The sequence below is a fragment of the Colias philodice genome, chromosome 3 (assembly GCF_061535455.1).
Source record: "Colias philodice isolate Cphi_HAF_F1 chromosome 3, ilColPhil1 Martin Lab GWU primary, whole genome shotgun sequence".
Taxonomy (NCBI): domain Eukaryota; kingdom Metazoa; phylum Arthropoda; class Insecta; order Lepidoptera; family Pieridae; genus Colias; species Colias philodice.
This window is the reverse complement of record NC_143088.1, coordinates 1,688,330-1,710,871: the sequence shown is the minus strand read 5'-3', so window position 1 is coordinate 1,710,871 and position 22,542 is coordinate 1,688,330. Positions and strand designations below refer to the sequence as shown.

Sequence of the window (22,542 nt, the reverse complement as noted above, 5' to 3'; positions counted from 1 at the left end):
TGCCTTCAAGCCACACCTCCGTGCCCGTCGGAGTGGGGAGCGTGAGGTTTTTTCGTTACGGAATTTCTGGATTCGGTCCCCGCGCTCAACTCTCAAGGCCCGCGATAGAAGCTATGCAATAGCTTAACAATTATTTTCGCTATTTTTTACCTTCTTGAGTGATACTATATGTAATGGCTTCAATGATAACGTGAGGTCCGAAATCGACTTTTTACATGAAGTACGAATCGTGGTAATTTCTCAGCTTTCAGCTCATCTTAAAGCGGTCACCCATCATAAAACTAGCGCTTCGAAAAGCTGCTTAACCAACAACTTTTGTTATATTGATTGAGATCAATATACCGGATCTTAGTATCGATGTCGAATGTAAACGTCAAACCATTAAAAAACGTCCAACCATTAAATACATCGATAAAAAAGGAAACCACCTACCCGAAACACGCAACTTTTTGTGAGAAAAACACTGCGCCTTCGCAAAAAATTACAAACCATCATTGAATAAACGCAGTCGAATTTAACCCATATTTCGTACACAATAAGAGTGATAATAGATGTCACTATATGACGTAATACGACCTCCGCAATACATTTTTGGTTATCCACTTTCACTTTTAACATATCGATAATAATATATGCGAGTTTATTGTTTCATTACGTATTAAATACAAGTTAGTAACAATGGACTATGTTGTTTGCTTTTGAACATGTGCATCGGCCGTCGGTCATGCAATTCTTTCACCGCTTTTGTTTTTAAAATACCGAGTTTTAAAGAGCACTTATATGGGATTCCAAAGATTTATCCAGTGCATTGATAAAATATTTTTCTCGATAGTATTCAAGAACCACTCTTATATTGATGATTTTTATGTTACCTATTTAAAATTCGATTATTTTTGCAGCGAAAACGGAATCAATTATAGCATATTCTACAATTTTTAATATAATATGTTTATTCGAAGAAGTTTCATTAAATTTTATACGTTATAATTTTGATAAAGGAAAATCTCCATGAGTCTGCATATAATACTTTTATATTATGTATATTTCGCTGTAAAATATCAAATTAATATAATATATACGTATATAGGTACCTAGATATTAAAAAGTTAACTCATTCTCAGACAGTTATTTTGACGCTATAAAAAATCCAACATTTTAACCATATCTCGTTAGCTCTACAGCAATTGTTTTGGCCTAAATCCCGTTCCTTAACAAAAGCAGTAAAACATTTTATGTTAGTGCTAGCTTGTACCTGTATAATGTATTGAACTAGCGACCTCGCGCCAGCCATGTCCTACTTTTAGAATGGTTAAAATATTACATAAGACAAAACATGACAATGTTTTAACTATTGTGGGCGGAATGGGGAATAGATGAACATCCGTGTTCCTTGCTTTGTATTTATTTAATCTAAAATATGTACATATTTGGTAATCTTTTATTATTACTGCCGATGTACCAGTATGGCAAGGGCCAAGGCTCTACATTTAGACGAGTGTTTTTATCCCTCATGGAAATCAAAATGAATGCTTTTTTAATTTAAGAATGTAAGATTATAATTATGACAATTTAAAATTCCTACTGGCAAAATTCTTATTAAAGTGAAACTTTTATTACATCGTCTCAAACTTTTTGGTCTGTGTAGCGCATGTCGCGTGTATCGCGGCTGCCGAGTAGGTAATAGGTATACCTACTCGGCAGCCGACCGTCAGGCGACATGCGCTACACAAAGCAGTGTTCGGAACCGTTCGAACAGTTTCACTGTTACCGTGGTTTCATAAAACCACACAACATTTTTTTATTCTGCGTTTATTATTTATTCAACCAACCAAATATTTTTTTTACTGCCTGTAGTGTACAACATAAAACTATTGAGAGTTTATATTCGAAAACTGCTTATTTTGAACGTAATCATGTCATACTACTTATAGCAAATCTCCATCATCATTATTTTCTTCGTTAATTCATTCATTCTATATTAATCCCAATCAAAATTAGAACAAGCCTTTCAAAATTGCACTATCGATATCATATCGGCAAACCATCGAACTAGTCCAAACCAGTTATGACTAAGAGCGGTGACATACCGGTATGTTACACAATATACCGGTATCGGATTAGGTCAGATTTGTAGGACTAAAGCTGTCTTTGAAACACTTTGTTATTAAATATTGGCAGTGTTATGGGATAGTACTTAGAAGTTGAAAATAACATACTATATATTTTGCGATTCAACTAAGAATATGATCCATTCAGCGCCATATTGCGACGTCATAGCTGTAAATTCAAACCATAATAAATGATAGGAAATATGTCTTTCTTCGTCTCTTGTTTGCCTTTCGGAAAACTTTTGCTCTTGTTTGCTTTTCGTGGGCTATGTTATATTACCTACATCACATACTAATTATAAATGCATTCGCATATCTATGAGATATTTGCCTGATGTAACTCTCCTTAGGTAGAGCAATTAAATATGGTTAAATTGCACTGTTTACTTTGTATGAAAATTAGATAAACCTCACTTATTAAATTTATATCATAACATAGTAACTTTTATACGAATCTTACTTTTTACAACAAGAATACGTAGTACGTACACATATACATTCATACATGATGGACAGTCCAGTAAATAGAGGACTCACTGTCCACTCATTGAATACCCGACCAATTAAAATACCACTATTGTGTGACATCAGAATGCACATAAATAAAACATTACGTCAATCAGCATTATCGGGAGACCATTTATGGTGGCTCTACATTAGTGAAGCGAATTCACGCACGAATTCATGTCCTCCACATACAAAGGATGCTCGCAATCGCTAATGAAACTTGCCGTGAAATAGACGTAGAATCTGCTGCCAAAATCACTATGTTACTATAATATATAAGTTACTATGGTAATTATGGCACGGGGCTGCGAATGTGGATGTGTACATGAATGCCGCGTGCAGGCGCGAATACTTATTGCGGGACACAATACCATCTCTGATCATGCGATACACATTCACGTTCACGACTGTTCACGGAGCCTCATGGCACTAATGTGGAGCCTCCATTATATGAAACGATATGATTAGTTCTTTACAAAACACATCCCTCGCTACGCATCCTCGCACATCTCAGGTGGAAGAGCACCTTAGACTTTAGATCAAGTTGTGTATGGCCTGACACGTGTTCATGCTAGAGCCTTTGAGTCATATTTGTAGAATGCTTTTATTTTTAAGTTAAATATAATATGTAGTCGTTTATCAGATTATGTACTGTAACTGATTCTATCGTAACCAGCTAGTCTTTGAATGTACTGTAAATTATAGCATAAGTTATTACGACGATATTGTCTTTATTTCAGATTTTTGTCGAACCTCTCGGATCGGTGGTATTGTTTAATCAATAAAAATTATAATTATTTCAAAGCAGTAATAGCGGAATCTCCGTTTTTACTATTTTCTCGATTATTTCTAGAATTAATTTTTCTTCGAATTTTAGTTATTTAAGTAATTTATCCATTTCTCAGTTATTTTTAAAAACTGTAGATGTCCAAAGCAAACAACCTAGAACTGTGCATCGACATTTGTATTATTTCTCTGTAACTGTACTTTATACGATCTCTTTTTTACTCAATATAGTATATACTAGCAATGCCCTGCGGTTTCACCCGCATAGATAGCGATATCGTGACAGTGAAAAGTCTACTATAGGTCGGACTATAGGTTTAATTTTTAATCACATGAAAATTTTAGTTTACCTAGTTTTCTTATTTTTTGATGAATTCCTTTCAGATTATTAGATACACAGCGTCATTTAATCAATAATCAATGCAGATTTTAATTTATATTCATAACACCATTTATGTAAAATGTTATATTAGTAAATTTAAAAATACTCTACAGGTTTTGAAAAATTATTGACATCAAGTAGTTTGGTTTCTTTAGTCGGTCCAGTTGATTTGAACCTGATCAGTATAAATTGTTAAAAAACAGAGATTCAATATTTTTGATAAAAATTCTTGTACCTATAACATTTGAAAAAGTTTTATTTGTAGAACTTCAGTGTCTCAGTACTTCCCTATATACAACATTTGTCGTAGTTTTGTTTTGTGGCAGCAAAATTACTTGATGTTCTGGAGTTCCGACTCGGGATAGGCCCACATACAATTGTCCATGAGTAAAACATTCTTTACGCAAGTCAATCCCTACTAAATTGAATGTTTGGCCCTGAGACTTATTAATGGTCAAGGCAAAGGAAGTTTTTACCGGAAATTGTATTCTTCTATAAGGTATAGGTATATCCGTGGGTATCATTGGTATCCGTGGAATATAAGCTATCTCACCAGTTGCAGGCCCAGTTATAATAGTCGCTACAATTAAGTTGTCTTTCAGTTCTTTTATGAGTAGTCTCGTCCCGTTACACATGTTTGGTGGGCTTAAATTTCTCAAAAGCATGATTGGCGTCCCAACTTTTAATGATAAATTGTGAGGCGGTAGTCCTGAAGGATTAAGTGAATTTAAAAATTCCTGTGGGTAATGAACGGCATCCTCTGTATTAGAAACTGTATCTATCGATTTGTAATGTTTAACCTGGCCGGGAACTTTTTGTGTGATGATGTTATTTATTTCATCGACCGTCTCATTCCGAGGAGACACTATTGCTCTAGAACACAGCCAATGAAAGTCTTTTTCAAGTAAATTTTCAATGTCAGGGTAAACAGCATCTATCAAATTTTCTAAACTATAAACTATTTGGCCCAGAGACTCATCTAAAAGAACTTCAAAAGTGTTTAAATTCGGAGACGGGAAAATGCCTTCACCAAGTTTTAACAATTTTTGTGGAAAATTGCTTTGAGTGTTTCCACGGAGGTGAGCTCTCATGTTAGTCCGCAAATTCAAATGTTGAATCGATGCCCAAAGTGGAGACGATTTCAAGCAAGCTTTGATAATATCTGCCCGCGTGCCTCTGTTAATTACTGGAAGGGTCTGTCTGAAGTCTCCGGCAAACACAAAAGTTATACCACCCATAACAGCAGCAGAGTTTCTTAGGTCTTTTAAAGATCGGTCCACAGCCTCCACATGAGCTCTGTGGCTCATAGTGCATTCGTCCCAAATTATTAATGACGCATCTTGTAATAGTTTGCCAAGAGGTCCATTCTTGCGGATAGAACATGTTGATTGTTGTTCCAAAGAGACGGACAGTGGGAGTTTAAATGTGGAATGTGCAGTCTTACCTTCACACAAAAGAGTGGCAGCAATCCCTGATGAAGCTACTGCTATTGCTATTTTGCCTGTCTGTCTTATCTTAGCAAGAATCAAATTAGCAAGAAATGTTTTGCCTGTACCTCCTGGAGCGTCTAAAAAAAATAAATTCCCCCGATTATTGTCTACGCTGTCTATTATTGTGTCAAAAGCATGTTTTTGATCAGGAACTAATTTTAAGACATTGTCATTGATAAATGCTGTTAATTCATTGGTATTATAACGTGTTAACGTAATGTCTGTATTATGGTGGGAACGAACTGAGGGAGGTAATCCAACATCACTCAAACTTTTATCATTTAATTGCAACAGTTTGTTTTCTATTTCTATTAAACCTTTATTATAAATATCTTCACTGAAAGGTAAAGTAAAATCTTGGTTTTCCTGCCTGACTCTATGTCTAATATCTTCGCATAAATGATTTTTAAAACTATCCCACAACTGCAATGGTTCCGATGGGTGACAAAACAAAAGAATGATTACAAACAGCTCTCTCAGATTTTTAGGACTATCAGAAAACGAAGCTTCCCTTAGGGCATAGTTCCAGTGGTCATCATTTTCAAGTAAACCTAAATCGCGGCAAACTGCTTGAAACGTCTCCTTGACAATACCATTTATAGTTTTGAGATATTCGAAGGAGGTCGGACCGCGTACGTGATGTAGCAGAATTCGGAGATAAAAACATTCTGATTGAGAGGGATGTACCCCGTAAACTCTACCTAAAGCGGCATCTTTTTTTATCCCCGGATGGCCAACTACATCTTCACCACGCCTCCTTCTTGTAAATTTATTATTAGCCCAAGTATAGTATTGAGGGACTTCGTGGTAAAGTAGGGTTTTAGCGAATTCATCTTCAAGACACAGATCAAAAAACGCCAGCAAAGTCGTTTTACGTGGGTTTTGAGCTACTTGTTGAGCTGTCCCTGGTGTAAAGTAGACCCTCTGACCATTCTCTAGATGAACAACTAAATGCACGACAGTAGGGTACCGGTCGTGAATTGGAAATTCTAAAAGTCTCCATACAGCTTCAGATGTACTAATATAGCGGCCATTTAAATAGTTTTCTACTTCATTGTTTGGATTTCTAACGCTGAACGTAGCTTGATCTGATCCTTTATTAATATATTTGCAAATATATTTTATAGCTTGGACCGAATGGCAATATTCAACATTGATATGAGCGTTGAAACTTTTACATAACAGTGGGGAATAAGGGACAATCCACCTATTATCTATGGTGACCCTACTTCCCCTAATGTTCAATGTAGCGCTCCGACCTCCATTTTCCGTGTCACGGCGACGATATACTGGATAACCATCTTCTCCCGTCTGGGTATCCATAACGAAACGTCGTGGGTATTTTTTAGTGCAGATACCGTTCCTCATACATGGAGCCGTTAAGTTCAGCTCTCCGCACGGTCCATGCACCATATTTTTCGTTACAATATCGAACAATCCGGGATCAATTTGTGGGTCAGGTACCTCGGCAACTATAATATTATCAATTTCGTCTGGCTGTATTTTTCTTTCCAGCCAGAACAACAAATGGCAATGTGGTAGGCCGCGCTTTTGCCACTCTACACTTGCCATATGGCATCTTACTTTACCGAATATTTCGGTTTTAGTGAAAAGTTTGATGAATTTTTTCATCTTTAAATGAAACACTCTCGCTATAATATCATGTCGGTCGAAGGACCGTTGACCTGGTAACAGCAACGCTTTAATTTCATCCCATTCCGGGTTGCAAGTAAATGTGACGAATAAGTCAGGTCTCCCGTAATTTCTGACGTAGGTCATAGCGTCCTGTGTTTTTTCATGTAAATAACGGGGAGAACCTGTAAAAGATGACGGTAATATTATATGTTGACCAATATTTGATGGGTCAACATTCGCGTCTTGGTTTAAAGCATCTCTAAGATGGATGTAATCGTCAGCTCTGAGTTGTTGTTGATTCCGAGAAATAAAATTTAATCTTTCGGAAATCATTTTGGCCATCATATCCACACAGTATTGGCTAAATAAATCTCTATAATAATGTAATATATTTAAAGAATTTTCTCTTAACATCAATCTATATGCGTAAAATTGCATACATGTAACATTTTTGTTCCGTGCTGTACCTTGTTGTGGGATGGTTAGATAATAACCATCTTCTCCTCTTATAAACATTATAGGATATTGTAGGGGGTCATATGAGCGGTGTAATTCTGAAACTCTTCTTAACTGTCCATCTTTACTGTGCAAAACTATATCTCGGGGGCCCTTTTCTTCATCGACCAAAAGAACGGCTACCTCGTTTACATTAGGAGCATTAAATCTACCTCTGTGTGCTGTCTGTGGTGTGCGATCTGAATGAATAATGAGTTTTAAATTTTCCGATGAGTTGAGTTCTAAGTTTTGTTTAAAACTTTGTATGTATATATTGTGACTATTCAACATGATCTGCAATTCGTTTATCAAATCTGGTTTTAGCGTGGGGGCAATGTTCGATCGCAGAGATAATTGGTCGGCATCAGAAATAAAATAAATCTGCAAAAATTTTGGGCTTTGGCCAGATGGCGGTAAAAGACTACCTATCAGATGATACACTTGTCCTTCAACCTTAAAGGTGGGCATAAAACTACCCTCGCGAATTTCTTTTGCCCCAAACGAAGTCATTTGAAAGAGGCTATTGTATCTACGTACGTTATTCAAAAAATGCGCCGACAATGTATGATTATTTGTTAAAAGGCTTTTTATTGGTTCTGGTGGTTCTTCAATATCAGGAAGAATAACTTTACCAGACGCGCAACACATACCATTTGCTTCATCGGACCATTTTCTTGCAAAACATTTAGGACATATCTTATTCATTGCTCCTATTTGAACAGAGTTCTGGTTAGCATAATCGATTTGGGGATCATAATTAAATGCCGATCTGTTACTGTGTGCCAAAACTCTGTAACGCGTCGTTGTTCTTACGGACCGTTGCCTTTGTCTCTGTTCCATAAGCCGTTGTGAGCGTTCAGCGCTAGATTCGCGAGCCCGTGTATGTGAAACCCTAGCGCTATTTTCAGCAAGACGCTGTGAACGTTCAGCGCTAGAATCGCGAGCCCGTGTTTGTGAAATCCTAGCTCTATTTTCAGCAAGACGCTGCGAACGTTCAGCGCTAGATTCGCAAGCCCGTGTCTGTGAAACCATAGCTCTATTTTCAGCAAGACGCTGAGAACGTTCAGCGCTAGATTCGCGAGCCCGTGTCTGTGAAACCCTAGCTCTATTTTCAGAAAGACGCTGCGAACGATCAGCGCTAGATTCGCGAGCCCGTGTCTGTGAAACCCTAGCTCTATTTTCAGAAAGACGCTGCGAACGATCAGCGCTAGATTCGCGAGCACGCGATTGCAACGCGTACTCTCTCATACTCGTAAGTCGAGCTGAATTTTCAGAAGAAGACTCTCCAATACGACGTATTTTAGCTATTCTCGCTTGAGAACTACGTGCAGATAGTTGTGAATTTCTTTTTCGTGGCATTATTATTTTGGAAAAGATGTATTATTTGTCGAAGTTAATAACGTACCTAGTTAATAAATACCTAATGGATAAATTTGATAAAATACTGTAATATACTAAATAAATACCTGTGTTGTTATACAATGTTGAATGTTATCGAAATAACTATCTTTCTATGAAAAATAAATAATGTTAATAATAGTAAAATTTAGTGAAACCGGAACATGTGTTGTGAAGAAACAATAAGATGAATAAAATAATTTGTAAGTAGTTCTGAAAAGAACTTTTTAACGCTTTGAAATTGATAAATACTGTAATATACTAAATAAATACCTAAGAATGTTATCGAAATAACTATCAAGTTAGTGAAACCGGAAAATGTGTTGTGAAGAAACAATAAGATGAATAAAATAATTTGTAAGTAGTTCTGAAAAGAACTTTTTAACGCTTTGAAAACTCAAAATATTCGATTTCGGTTGCGTCCACTGCGTAGGGAGCCGACCGCGCGAGTGAGCCGCGCGGCTACCTATCTCGCAGAACTCAATATCCCTTCCCTCCTCACCTTCACCCCGTCCCGAACTACGCCTGCTCATTGTATTAAACAGTAAACCTACTATTTTCTGTAGATTGACACTTTTAAAAATTCGTTATATCTTTTGAATGGAATATCCAATTTTTTTAATTTAAAAAGTATTTTGCTGGTATTGAAACAGTCTACAATAAAACATCATTTAATGGGATAAGGATTAATATATGTGTATGGATAACATGGTTTGATTACTGTCGGCACTTCTATTTACTTTGAAAACGTAAAAAAGTTGTTGTAGTAACATAACTACTGAAGATGGACATATGGTATCGCGGACTTTCTTGTAGATATTGATCCATTCTATAATACCGTAGAACATTTTTTTGTTCTATCTTCAATAGATTCCGCAGCGCACGCGATGACAGAAGTTTTATTGAGGATTTTTTTACACCTTGGGTTACATTATTGCATTTTTGGTAAGGATCTCTAATTTTTTTGAAAATGCAATATAGCCTATGTTGCTCAGTAAAGATGCAGCTTTCTAATGGTGAAAGAATTTTTGAAATCGGTCCAGTAGTTTATGCGTGAAAACCATACATACATACATACATACATACTTACAAACTTTTCCTCTTTATAATATTAGTATAGATAAACAAAGTGTATTCAACCACACCTATATTAAGTATATTCCACAACAAAAAATTACAATTTATCACACTACTATCTTGTTCCCGAGAAATAGTGAGATACATATTTAAATAAAATCTACTTAACATTTTTCACACATACTCGATAGCTTTTTTGTTCGATACATCGTCAATACCTTCTATTTAAGCACCTTGTTATGCTAGAATATTTTTTCCACAAACAACTATCGAATTAGGGATGAACACTACATAATTAAGAGGCAAAGAGAAGTAATGAAAGGTTGCGAAATTGTTTAAGTATGTTGTAAGTATAGACTAGAGAATGTGGAGTAAATAAGGTAATAAGAAACTTATTATTGTCCAATTTAGTTGTAGGTTTTCATAGTAAATCTTTAAGCACTGCAAATTAGACACACGCTTTTTAAATCAATAAGATTATTTGAAGTCTAAGTTACAGTAAATAATAATAAATAATTATGTAGAGCGAACTCTATAACTGTTTAATAAGTCTATAGTAAAATATGGAGAAGCATTTTTTTTTATTACTGAGCCCTTATAAAACTATGTGTAAACGAGTAAATATAAATATATTCTTTACAAGATTCATGAATATAAAGCTACATTGAAGTGTCATGTATAATGAACCGATCTTTAGATAGCCTAACCTACCTTGTTAAACGTTATCAATAAGATTTAAACCATAAATCGATATCAATAAAGTCCAAATATGTTTGTATTTATTTCCATTTAAACTTTTATCCATTTAGTTCAATGCGTTGCAATGTTGCAAGCTATCGAGATAGCCCTGAGATACGTTCAAGTATTGTGTTGCCATAATATCTTCGAGCAAAAAAACATAGAAATAATTGCTTTGAATAATTAATTTTCAACAAAAAGTCGTAAGGTAAGTAACTCCTGCATGAATTTACAAATATATTTAAATTTAAAGTAATTAAATTTCGGTATGCGAAATCTAATCTTTCAAAGGGCATTTGAATTAACATAATTTATTACTTCCTCTATAATTTTGAAACACATTCATATTCAAATATGTATCATAATTTTAATATATTGCAAGCTTTAACTTTCCCATCTCTTACGTCACTTAAAAGTTAAGAATAATTTTTCATCTATCGTCAGTCAGCGCATTCACTATAAAAAGAAAACATTCCTATTTCAAACTACGCGGCAATTCCAAAAGAAACGTCAAAAATTCCCGCGCAAAATGTAAGGTTATGTTCACGACATTATCTCATCTTGAAAGCATTGGAGCTATTCATACTTCACAAGTACATATAATTGCACTCTGAGCACATTCTCGCAAATTATAATAATTAGTGTAATTCAAAGTAATAAAGCACGTTAGATTCATGTAATTATAATGCGGTATGTTGGAGCTAAACAGTCTCTTAGAATAGTCGTAAATATGCATTTTTTTATTCGCAGATATTAACTTATTTACTAGACTAGATATCCACCTCGCAGACAAAGATTGAATAATATAGTTTACAGAGATAAAAAATACCGAATGTATTTATATTCCATTTGCCCCCAATTGTCTAATACGTGCAAAAGCAACAAAAAATAAATATTATTTTAGTAGCGAGCTAAAACAATATAAGTATTTAATTTGATATGTTTTTTGCACTGAATACATAACACCTTATACATTATGTACTGTGAATTAATCCATAAAATTCAAAATAAAATACTCACATTAAAATTTATTTTCTAACACAAGATGGCAGGTTTCGTTCTGGCGGGAAAACTTCGTCACATCTTTGTCTCGTTTCTGCAAAAAACATACAAAATTGCAATTACAATACGATAAATAGGTATTAAAAAATACTACCAAAAAATTTTCCTTACATACATATATATTATGTGTCCTTACTATTTGTCTCTTTTACGTAGTAGCATTCCTACTACATAAAAAAATCTTTTATAAAAAGTTTGATAGCATCGTATGCATCACCTCCTTTTATAACAGCAATCGAGTTCCTAATAAAACAATAAGTAAACATAATAACAGTAACAATAACGGTCATCATATTATTATCATGAAATCGCAATACCCGATCACAATATGTGCAAATACATTGAACTATTTGTTTTTTTTTTTTTGTGTGGCCAGTAACAAAAAAGTTTCTTATTAGTTATCGAAACTTTTTGCTTATAAAGAATAGCTTTCAAATGCTATTGTATCTTTTATCAGATAGTCAATACATTGTAACCTGTACGTGTACACTTGCTATAAAAAGTCCGTTATTATCACAATGGTGATAGCTGTGCCCCCGTCTGCATTGTATGCAGATGTCGACAGATAATAAATATATAGTCATGACGCCTACTGGCGTTTAAACCTTTTTTTTTTTTTTTTTTTAAGTGGGGAAATCTTGCATAGATACCCACGGCCTCCGGGGAAGGGGCCGTGGGTTATGTCGGATTCCTACCGACCAAAACCCCACTGTGTTCCGTCAAGCCGCATCAACGACGGGGCCACGGGTATGGTAGAATTCTTCCGTGACCCCGTCAGCGGCTGCCCGTCGCCGGGCCAAAACAAATTGTGAGCCAACCAGCTCTAACCTCATGGGGCGGCGTGAGCGGAACACGTCTCACGACTGGCGTTTAAACCTACTGTATTACTAAGTGTGTATCAATGTGAAGATGCGCCTTGTATTCATAAACTCAATATATAATCAATACTATAATATATATTATATACTACGGGGTAGTTCTACTAGATCTATTCTTATACAACACCTACTCTTTAAAAGATTGTATGTATATTGAAATCAGTCCCATGACGACTCCCTATGTCTTACAATAGAATTATCAGCTAGGTACTTTATTCTAGTATAAAACAAGTATGATAGATACTCCTATATGTCCTGCGGATAAAATATACTTTAACTTATTTTACCAACTAATAACTTTTAAATTATTTTACCAAAGCTATAAATTACTCTATTTTAAAACTAAGTAGAGCAGAAAGCTGATGTGTTGTTTATCTGCCTCTAACTCAATTTTTTGTTCATGATTCATTAAATAAGATGAAAACTTTACATGATCGCTTCCTTATATGAATTCAGTTACAAAAACCAAATATATATCAAACAAACATACATTCACTTAGTCAAAGTACTGCACAACCTTTTTGCGACATTCATGGTTCACCGTTCATACAATCACGAATCATTCCTCATCATATCAGTCATCGTTCTACCGAAGAACGAGAGTGGAATTGCAATGAGTGAGTCAATTTGTAACCAACATGTCGCATGGAACGAATATTCTGAGTATTGACTCGTACTAATCATAAATTGTAAACGTGTTGTCATAATAATTGATTGTTTTACGAGTATTATTCATGTATGTTAATTTCTAAACGAACGAGAGCTAATTAAAGATTTTAAAATAATTTGAATTTCATTTGTTTCAGCTGCATACATTGAATATAATATATTGTTGGATATTCGAATAAAGAAATAACGCATGTAAAATTTTATGAGTGAAAATTTTCATGACTCAGAAACAATCAATGCGATTTTGATACACTTTTAGACGCCAATAATGAAGAATATGCAAGTTTTTCTAATTTATTCAAAGTATACCCAATGAATAATAAATATGAAAAACATAAGCTCTTAACAAACACACTGGGATATTAATATAATGCATAAATCGCGTTTAAAGTGATTGATCATTGTTCATATTAAATCCGTTTACAAATTGATTGTTTAATTAATTACAACAATTATTGTATTATCTTGAATAAACTGTGATCGTTAAGTAACAAATTACGTTTTACATTAAGATAAATATATATTAGGGCAATGTGAAAATAAGTAGAAAATTCATAATTCATTTTTAAATATTGTTTTTTAGGTATAATTTTCCTATTAGATAAGAGTTTTAACATGAAAATGAATATATTTATTTCATACACACAATTTTCAATTACAGAAAATGGATGAGATGAACATGCTTTAATGAGATCCTGCATTACAAACTTATTTCTTTTCTTCTTCTTCTTTTTATAATAGATTATGTATCATTATTATTTTTTAAATTGTAACAAATATTATTCTTTCCGGGTTAGTATATAAATTAACATCTTTAATTACTATTTTTTTAATCCTGGTAAAATAAAAAAAATAGAAACAACAGCGTAACAAAATCAGTAAAACAACTACCGCCGCCCTTTCAAAACTACCTACTTTAACACTTTTTTTTCACATACCACTGTTCAGCCAGTACTTTACACTAACCGACCGGCGAATTGCACTCCTCCTTTTGTCGCTCAAGACCATGAGATAAAACCTTTTTTCTGTAATCACATGTTTATTTTTTATCTGTGGCTGTCAAGGTCGCGCGGGAACGGGTTGATACAAACGTCTAGTTAGCCAGATATGTGACGTGGTGGTATTTTTAAAAGCTTTTTGTGAAGTTTATTTTTTTGAACGCTACAATGAGGTATTTCTCTTCTTTTTAACTGAGCATAATCGCGTTTAATGAAGTATTGAAGCCGTGTGTGAGCGTTGCAAATATTGAGTTGTTTATACGGACTGTGTAGAGACCGCGACTTCTTTTATGTCAATCATTTAGTTTTTGTGCGAGATAATTTAAAGGAGCCTATTTATTTTTTCTACGTAAATTACATACTCTTTAAGATAGATTTGTCCATGACTTTTCTTTTAACTGTAGTACCTAAATCACCAATGACGATTTTTATCTAGACTAAATAAATAAACAATTAAAAATAATTGACAATTGTAATATACTGTTCAAATGCTGGAATTTTGGAAAATTTGGAACATTTACTTATACATTTTAATTTATCCATACTAATATTATAAATGTGAAAGTAACTCTGTCTGTCAGTCTGTTACTCAATCAGGCCTCAACTACTGAACCAATTTTCATGAAATTTGGTATGGATATATTTTGATACCCGAGAAAGGACATAGGCTACTTTTTATCCCGGGAAAATGACGCAATCCCGGAAATCTCACGGGAACGGGAACTATGCGGGTTTTTCTTTGACTGCGCGGGCGAAGCCGCGGGCGGAAACCTAGTTTCTTATAAAAATATATTACCTATTACTTAATTCTATATACATTTAAGGAGAAAACTTGTATACAGTCATAAAATAAACACAGAACAAATATAGCCTTCAAGGTTGCGAATAAAAATGTATTCAAACAGGAAATTGAGTCAGTGGTGATGCTATGACAAGAAACATACATAATTACTTACGAGGATTCACACTTCTAACATATAACTTTAAGTATATTATTATTTGATGACTTGATTCTGTACTGCTGTTAGAATTATTAAAAAAATAATGCAATTATTTGTCTTAAATTGTTTTTATAGATGTTTATAGATTTTCTAGTGTTTGATTTTGCGTCTCCACGTGACCACACTCGCTGAAAAGTGTGCGCAATGTCTGAAAAATAATATAATGAACAAATCGCGTTCAAAATCCGTATATAGGTACAGTATATTTCACAGATTTGTGTGGTTCCAGGTTTAAAGTCTGAATGAGGTTTAAAGTCTGTTTTGATTTTTGAGGTGGGCTAAACAGTAGAAAAATATAATAATCATAAAAAAATAAAGACGAAAGATAAAACATTATGAACTTATATTATTACAGTAAATATATAATAAAATATAACCTTCTTTTCGTATTAAGTTAAATTAATACTAACCGGATGATCAAAACAAGGTAAGACTACGTTATCACGCTATCCAAAATATCTGACCTCAAAATTGTATAAACGAGGTATAATTTGCGTTCGAAGCGTAGTTCCTTACACAAATATAAGTCAATGTTCAATGTTATTATATGGAGTTTTCAATCGAAGCTTTATGACCGTCAATAGTAATATATTCTTTTGTTCAAGTTCATTTCTATAATTTAAATATGAAACATAATATATACAATCGAAAACAGAAACTACGACTGTTATTAATAATTTACCTATATAATAAAGAATAAGTCGTCTATGGCTTAGAGTTTAGACAATTGTAATGATAAGAGAATGCTCATTCATGCATTAACGGACACACCGATAAAAATGAAATTTGAAACACAAATAAATACATAGTTAACAACCAAGTAAAACTTATACAAAACTTTTTATCCCGTCATCTCTCTGGAAAAGCCGCAGCGAGCGGCATGTCCACATAACATATTCAAGACCACTCCACACTCATACAAAAGACATCAACGATACCTTTGACCATTCAAGAAAATTACTACAATTGAATTTCATCCTTAATTCTTAAGGCTAGAGACTAAAAATTAATAACACACTACAGTATTCCTATAAGTCGAAAGAGTAAACAAATCGTGATTCGTGAATAAACAATCGTGGACGGATGTCAAACAATTCGTCGATACGAAACGCAAGCATGATTTGCCTTCACAAGTTGATTGTTATGATTTCAATTCTAGTTTTTATAAATACAGCTATAAGGACCATTTTCCTGTCAAATACGAGAACTAACCTTTATCAAATACAATAGGTCATATGAAGCACGAAGAATAAATTTCACCTTTGAGTTATGCTAAATAAGGTTCAATTTAGAATTTAGTGCCGGTATCTTAATTTCTATGAATTATTGGAAATCCTAAACATCCTTACAAGGAGGAAAAATAGCTTTAAATGTCTGCCTCTCTGTTATCAGTTATTATATACTGTTGAAAAAAGTATACGAAAGGTAAAAAGATAGGTGATGGAAAATGAGGATATTTTATTTAACTATCGAGAATGTTAGCGAACCCGTGAGCAGAGACTTGTACGTATGTACACTTTACGTATAAATTTTTAATATGTATGTATATCATGTCATATATAATAAAAATATAGGTATGCTCATAATAACGAATTTTCTAGGTCAAAATTTGTAAATCTGGAGATAAATAATAAATCTCTATGAAATTATTTAGAACAAGTTGCTGAAACCAAGATAAACATACATCAACACAATAAAACAACACCTTTATGACCATTTCCTCTCTATCTACACACATACACAAATACACACAAACACTAATGCAGACGTCGGTCGTACCCAACACGATCAATGAACTACACTGATAATTAAGTTAGCACTTGAAAGATATGAACCTGTTCCCCGGTTTATTCGTTTGATCTATAGTTAGCTTTTAAAAAAATTAACCGTCTGCCAGAAGAAGGGTTATGTTTTGTCGGGTGCATACTTTTCTTCGACACATTCTGTAGCGTCAATAGTTTGATGGATTTTGGTATTAGAGGCGTTTGTTTTAATATTTGTTAATAATGAGAGTGACACGATAGCATAACAAAGGAAATAACGGAAAAAATAAAAAAAAATACGTTGTTTGATTGTTTGTTTTTTTTTTGCATTATTCTGATTTTTCTAGACGATTTGTTATCGTGCTCTCTATTTGTATCATAGCAATTAACATGCTTTCCTTCAATAATAATCTAAATTTCATACAAATAATGACGACTATTAACAAACAAGACGCCCTTACAAGTATTACACAAGCAAAGCCTTCGTGACTGCACTGCCCGTAATTATATGAACAATTCACGGCTGTCAGAGCATTACTGTCACAACTACAGGTACTGTTATTATATTTTAGGGTTCCGTAACGTTTAAAGAAGTAATGAAAAAGTAAAATAAATGTTTCCTTTTTATATCCTTGCCGTACTTAGAAAAATAACATAGGTCTATGACATCCAGAATGATAATGAGAAAGTTCAATTTTTATTTTGGTCATTTGTACTTGAAAATTATTTTTTTATGCTGCTTTTAATCTACTGCGAGATCTTATACGTAACTAGTGCACGTGTGGGTCTTTACTGAAAACAAATTGTGGGATTAATAGCACAGGAGTGTGTTTTTAAATGGCGTTACCTTTGATACAATACAATACATAAGTTTATTTGTAAACTCACCCACATAAGCATGAAAAAGTTTGCAATAAAAATCATAAAACTTACATTATAAGTAGAAAATATCTTAGCATTGCAATCATAAATATTTACCTGTACAAAACACATTTTCTCTACCATACAATTATGTATACTCAAGCTATATTACAGGGTGTATTTCACCCTGTAACATACGTATATTGAAATCATCGTATATTTTGGAAGCGAAAATACGGGACCGCATTATGCAATTTGAGCGAGTGTGGTAATTGGATGGTTTTAAGCAGGAATGTACGTCAACGCGTTTTTGTGTAAACAAGTATAATTTACCACCCAAGATGATAATGTAGAAGTATATATTTTTAAATTTCGCGCTTTATTTTTGAATACAAATAAAATATTGTGTATATATAGCAACAAGTTGTGTACCTAAATATCAGAAAGTTCTAAAAGGAAGAATTATAAGTTAGATCCTCCTTTATAATGTAAGTAGAGCTAAAAGGCACTTTGAAGACAATACATAAATTGGAAAAAGTGCTTTAAAAATTATAAGATTTCCTAACTATTTTAAACGTATTCTTTTTAACGCCTCTAAACGTTGCACCTCTTTACCTACAGTGAACGCGATTAAATGCACTAAAAAAATTAAGTACATAGATTAATTCGCGCTTGAGAAGATTTAAAATTGAAGCTAAGATTTAACCTTACCTAAAAAGTCACAACTAAGGCCATCAGTATTGCCTTTACTTCGAGCCTGTCTTTAGTCTGAGCATAAATAAATACCATCTTCATTACCAGTTTAAATATTAAATGAGGAAAATTTCTAAAGAAGGAGAAATGTACATACATCCACAAGGTATATATATATTAAAGGAAACGTTTGAACATTAACACCGTATAAAACACGGACAAAATGATACTACAACAAAAACTAATGTCTATTTGAGCCGCTTGATGACATAACTACATGCATTAAAATGTCGTTTAATAAACTATAATAAACACAAGGGTAGAAACGAATTACCAGCTATTATTACTTTTTCTTGACTTATTCTAATAAAAATTATAATGAAGATGACTGCGGCGTTAAGAAAAATTCCATACTCAGAACGGCAAAGAAAAAAATTTAAGATAGCAGATTAAAAATGCCCGCCGCATGCAATAAATTGGCGGGCATAGACAGGCAACATCGCTCTATATTATCTGTGCTCTATATTATTTTTATTCTGTGATCTTTCTCTGGAAGATTGTATCAACGACGTTCTTGCGTGCATTGAAATAAGGGTTGAAACTTTCGTTTTTTGCAAAGATGAATTTGATATCCAGGAGTTTTATAATTTTATTGGTTCGAAGCGTGTTGTGCGTGAATTATTGTCGTGTTTTAATTGATACAAGTGGGCGTTAAATGTAACAAAGATAGGCGATACAGGAGAATAAATTATTGAGTAATGTTCGAATGGAGAGGACGCAATAAATTGCGATAGTCTATTTTAGTGCATTGACAATTTTTTACGCTTTATTTTATTTGTAACAAGTTCTTACTGTTAACATTATTATAACTAGGACTATTTGTATCGAGAGGCAGTATATGCATGTAAAAGTACATTTTGAAAACTCGTTTATATCATTCAATTAAAAAAGGAACTACTTTTGTACTCGAATAGGGATCCTACAGTTATAGTCATTTAAATTTATAAACTTGGACTTCTACGTGTTGGAAATTTCAACGTCTATGTTTAACCTCGTTTTTTTATTTCAATATTTTCTTCCAGGGTACCATTTTTTATTCGATAAAGAAACGTGCTATCATTTAATCGGCTTACAGGGAATAGATACATACAAAATTTAATATAACCTATTTACCTCGTTATAGCTATGTTGTCTTCCATACAGTAATCCTTTACGGCTGCATAAAGACGTTCGTTATCTGTAACAATTAAAATAAAAATTAATTACTACCTTTAAACAAAATAAAATCGAAACACATTATTTGGTTTAATACATTCTTTTAATTTAGATTAACCTTTAAAAAAATTAAATCGAAACACTGCTCACTTGTTTTTGTTTATTTATTTTTTATTGTTACAATAATTGAGGTTAGATAGAATCTCATTTCCCGCCATTGGCCTTCTAAATTCATCTTATATAATCTGTCAAAAATTTCAAACGTAACTTTTTTCGAAGCCCCGCTGACCAAGGTCCTGTCAATGTGACTTCTTCGACATTTGGCAGCCGGTTCTTAAAATATTTTCAAGCGAAATTGAACTTCAATAACATAATTCAAAGTTCATTTTAGAATGAAATGTTTTTTAAAAATTGAAAGTTGCGGATGGTTTTTATTTTTTGCATCCCGAAGAGCGTACTAAGTAGCATGCGTACTTTTGGATGGCTTCTTAGAAAAATGAAAATTCATCATCTTTATTCTTCAAGAATATGACGAAACATGTTATTAACTCACCACAGATCTACAAAAAAACCCAGAGATAAAGCCAAATTCAAAAACATTTCGTAAGTAAAACTCTGTTCGTAAGTAACTAATTTTTTCTAGCAGTAGGAAAAATTCTTACTGGAATGTCCTTCAAAGTATACCTACTTATACACATAATATACTGTTTATATTATTACTGTTACTTCCTTTATGAGTTATTTGTTTCATTTGTAGTGTAGAAGCATTTACTTATAAGTTTTTATGATAATTATTAGCTTTGATTACTTAGGCACTATAGAAACCAACATTCCTTGAGTATTATTACACCGACGTGGTTCTGCCAAAGTCAGGGAAAATGTTTATCCAAAAATAGTATTTTTATTATTTACGCAATTTCGGACTATAGTACTAGATTATACCTAAGTAATTATAATTGTAGAAAGGGATCATTCAGCCTTTTTTTTAAAGAAGATGAAACAATATTCATTTTTTTTGTCCAAAACTTGAAGTTACGATGTGTTTGCACTAACATATCTATTGAAATAAAGAAATCTCCATTGAAATGCTCATCAGGTTACTAAGGTAAGATCGTAAGATAGTTTTGAAGTGAGAGTTAATTTTATCATAAATCTCCAAACCACATTATGCCTCTATCACATTCTCTATCAAACTGTAAAACATAATATAAACTCTGTTAATGAAGAGGTCATAGTTTTTATATTTTGTGTAGAATAATAAACCCTTATAATGATTTCTGACTAAAAGAAAGACAATACATTTATTTTACAATTATTACAAAAATAAAATAATTAAAATTAACTATACAGTATAAAATTGATATATCCACTCAGTTCTTTGAGAATCTAAGGACATTTACGAAACTTAGATTATCCACTGATTTTCAGTGGAGACCACATTGACGCCCTGACTGAGGCAGTAAGTAGAAAAAAAATATGACTGACTGACTGCCTACTATTATGATCACAATATATTAGGAATACTTATTTCATAGATCAATGTTTACTGTTATTAATGTAATACATAGTTATTTTAAATTCACGGTGAATACTGTACACAAACTTCATAAACAACAATTGGTTAAACAATGCAACTAAACAGATCTCGACGAGTGTATACACTAGTCTTAATATTTTACGGGTGTGTACTTGTGCAGGTAATTCGAGCACGATCGTGCCGTACCGTTCCGTTGTCGTGATCTTACTGTTATACGACTTTTATACTATACGACACGATTCATTAATCGTATACTTAAGACGATACACAAAAAAAATCCACTGCTTGGCGGGCGGAGTCTAATAGCTCGCTATCGCGAACGCGGGTGTGCGCGAAGTCATTCTTGCAAACTCGCCGCGCTGCCGCTGGTCGACTCGGGACAAACATGTATGGAGTCGTCATACAGTTATAATACATATATTTAATTGTTGATTTATTGCTTTTATTTTCTTGCTTATAAACAAATAATCTTCTTTTTAACAACTACTTAGACATTATTAATAATTATTATTATTTCGTAATGTTTACTTTATTAAAAAATAATACAGGTTATAAATAATCTTTAAAATAACAAAAAATATTGTTACTCTGAAAAAATGAAATGGTATTCAATAACGCGGACTACTGAATTGATTTAGATAGAATTTGATGCTGACGTAGATATTACGTCATGCCCAGAAATGAAAGGTACTATTTCTGAAAGAAGTTATAAACCCTAATTCTTCTCAGTCAAAGTCAAGAGTGGAAGATATCACTAATACAGTAAAACTGATGCGAAACTTTGGATGTTAATTTGTATATTTTTTTGTTAGTTGTTACTTAATCACGTCAAGACTACATTACCAATTTTGATAAAATATAGCTAATTGCCTGGATTTACACATAGGATACTTTTTATCCGAACTGAACACTTCTGTGGGATAAAACAGGATTCACGATATAACCTAATTCCACGCGGGCAAAGCCGCGGTCGGAATGATATTTTTTTAAATAAAAAAATTGTTTAAAAAAAATAATTTGACTGAATAAAGGTACTTACGAAGGAGTGGGTTCACATTGTGAACAATCAGTGGGTTTATTTTCCATCTGGATTCCGGATTTCTGAAAAGATTATATCTATGCTATAAATGAAAAAATCTTACACATTCGTTATGTACTTAAAACAGGGGTACATATCAAACATCGTCTATAATACAATTATCATCAAATTTAAAATAAAACCAACTTACTTCATTAATTTGTTCCAATT

At 33.2% G+C, this 22,542-nt stretch overlaps 2 protein-coding genes across 5 annotated transcripts in view; both read right to left on the bottom strand.

The window, feature by feature from the left end:
* The window catches only part of pot (zona pellucida domain protein papillote), a 75,550-nt gene that overhangs the window by 24,440 nt on the left and 28,568 nt on the right, over positions 1–22,542 (bottom strand). For 3 of the 4 annotated variants that reach the window (XM_089712653.1, XM_089712677.1, XM_089712661.1), the window contains exons 2-3: positions 19,715–19,778; positions 11,637–11,712 (exon numbers count right to left, since the gene is read on the bottom strand). The gene's annotated coding sequence lies outside the window, so the exon portion shown is untranslated. The remainder of the gene's footprint in view (positions 1–11,636; positions 11,713–19,714; positions 19,779–22,542) is intronic. The other variant, XM_089712669.1, reaches the window with a different exon arrangement.
* Positions 2,216–8,762, bottom strand: LOC149489395 (uncharacterized). Its single transcript, XM_089715047.1, has 4 exons — positions 8,054–8,762; positions 7,376–7,603; positions 4,337–7,090; positions 2,216–2,277 (listed from the first exon to the last, which is right to left on the bottom strand). The coding sequence occupies exons 1-4, from the start codon at positions 8,760–8,762 to the stop codon at positions 2,216–2,218; spliced, it is 3,753 nt and encodes a 1,250-aa protein (XP_089571173.1).

Bases quoted from the DNA above. Each gene is read 5' to 3' on its own strand.
- LOC149489395 (XM_089715047.1), bottom strand. From the start codon at position 8,762: ATGCCACGAAAAAGAAATTCACAACTATCTGCACGTAGTTCTCAAGCG. The intron at 7,604-8,053 runs GTATGTGTTGCG...TTATTCATTCAG, and splicing joins ATGGTCCGATGAAGCAAATG to ATCGCACACCACAGACAGCA. The intron at 7,091-7,375 runs GTACAGCACGGA...CATCTTTTACAG, and splicing joins TCTAACCATCCCACAACAAG to GTTCTCCCCGTTATTTACAT.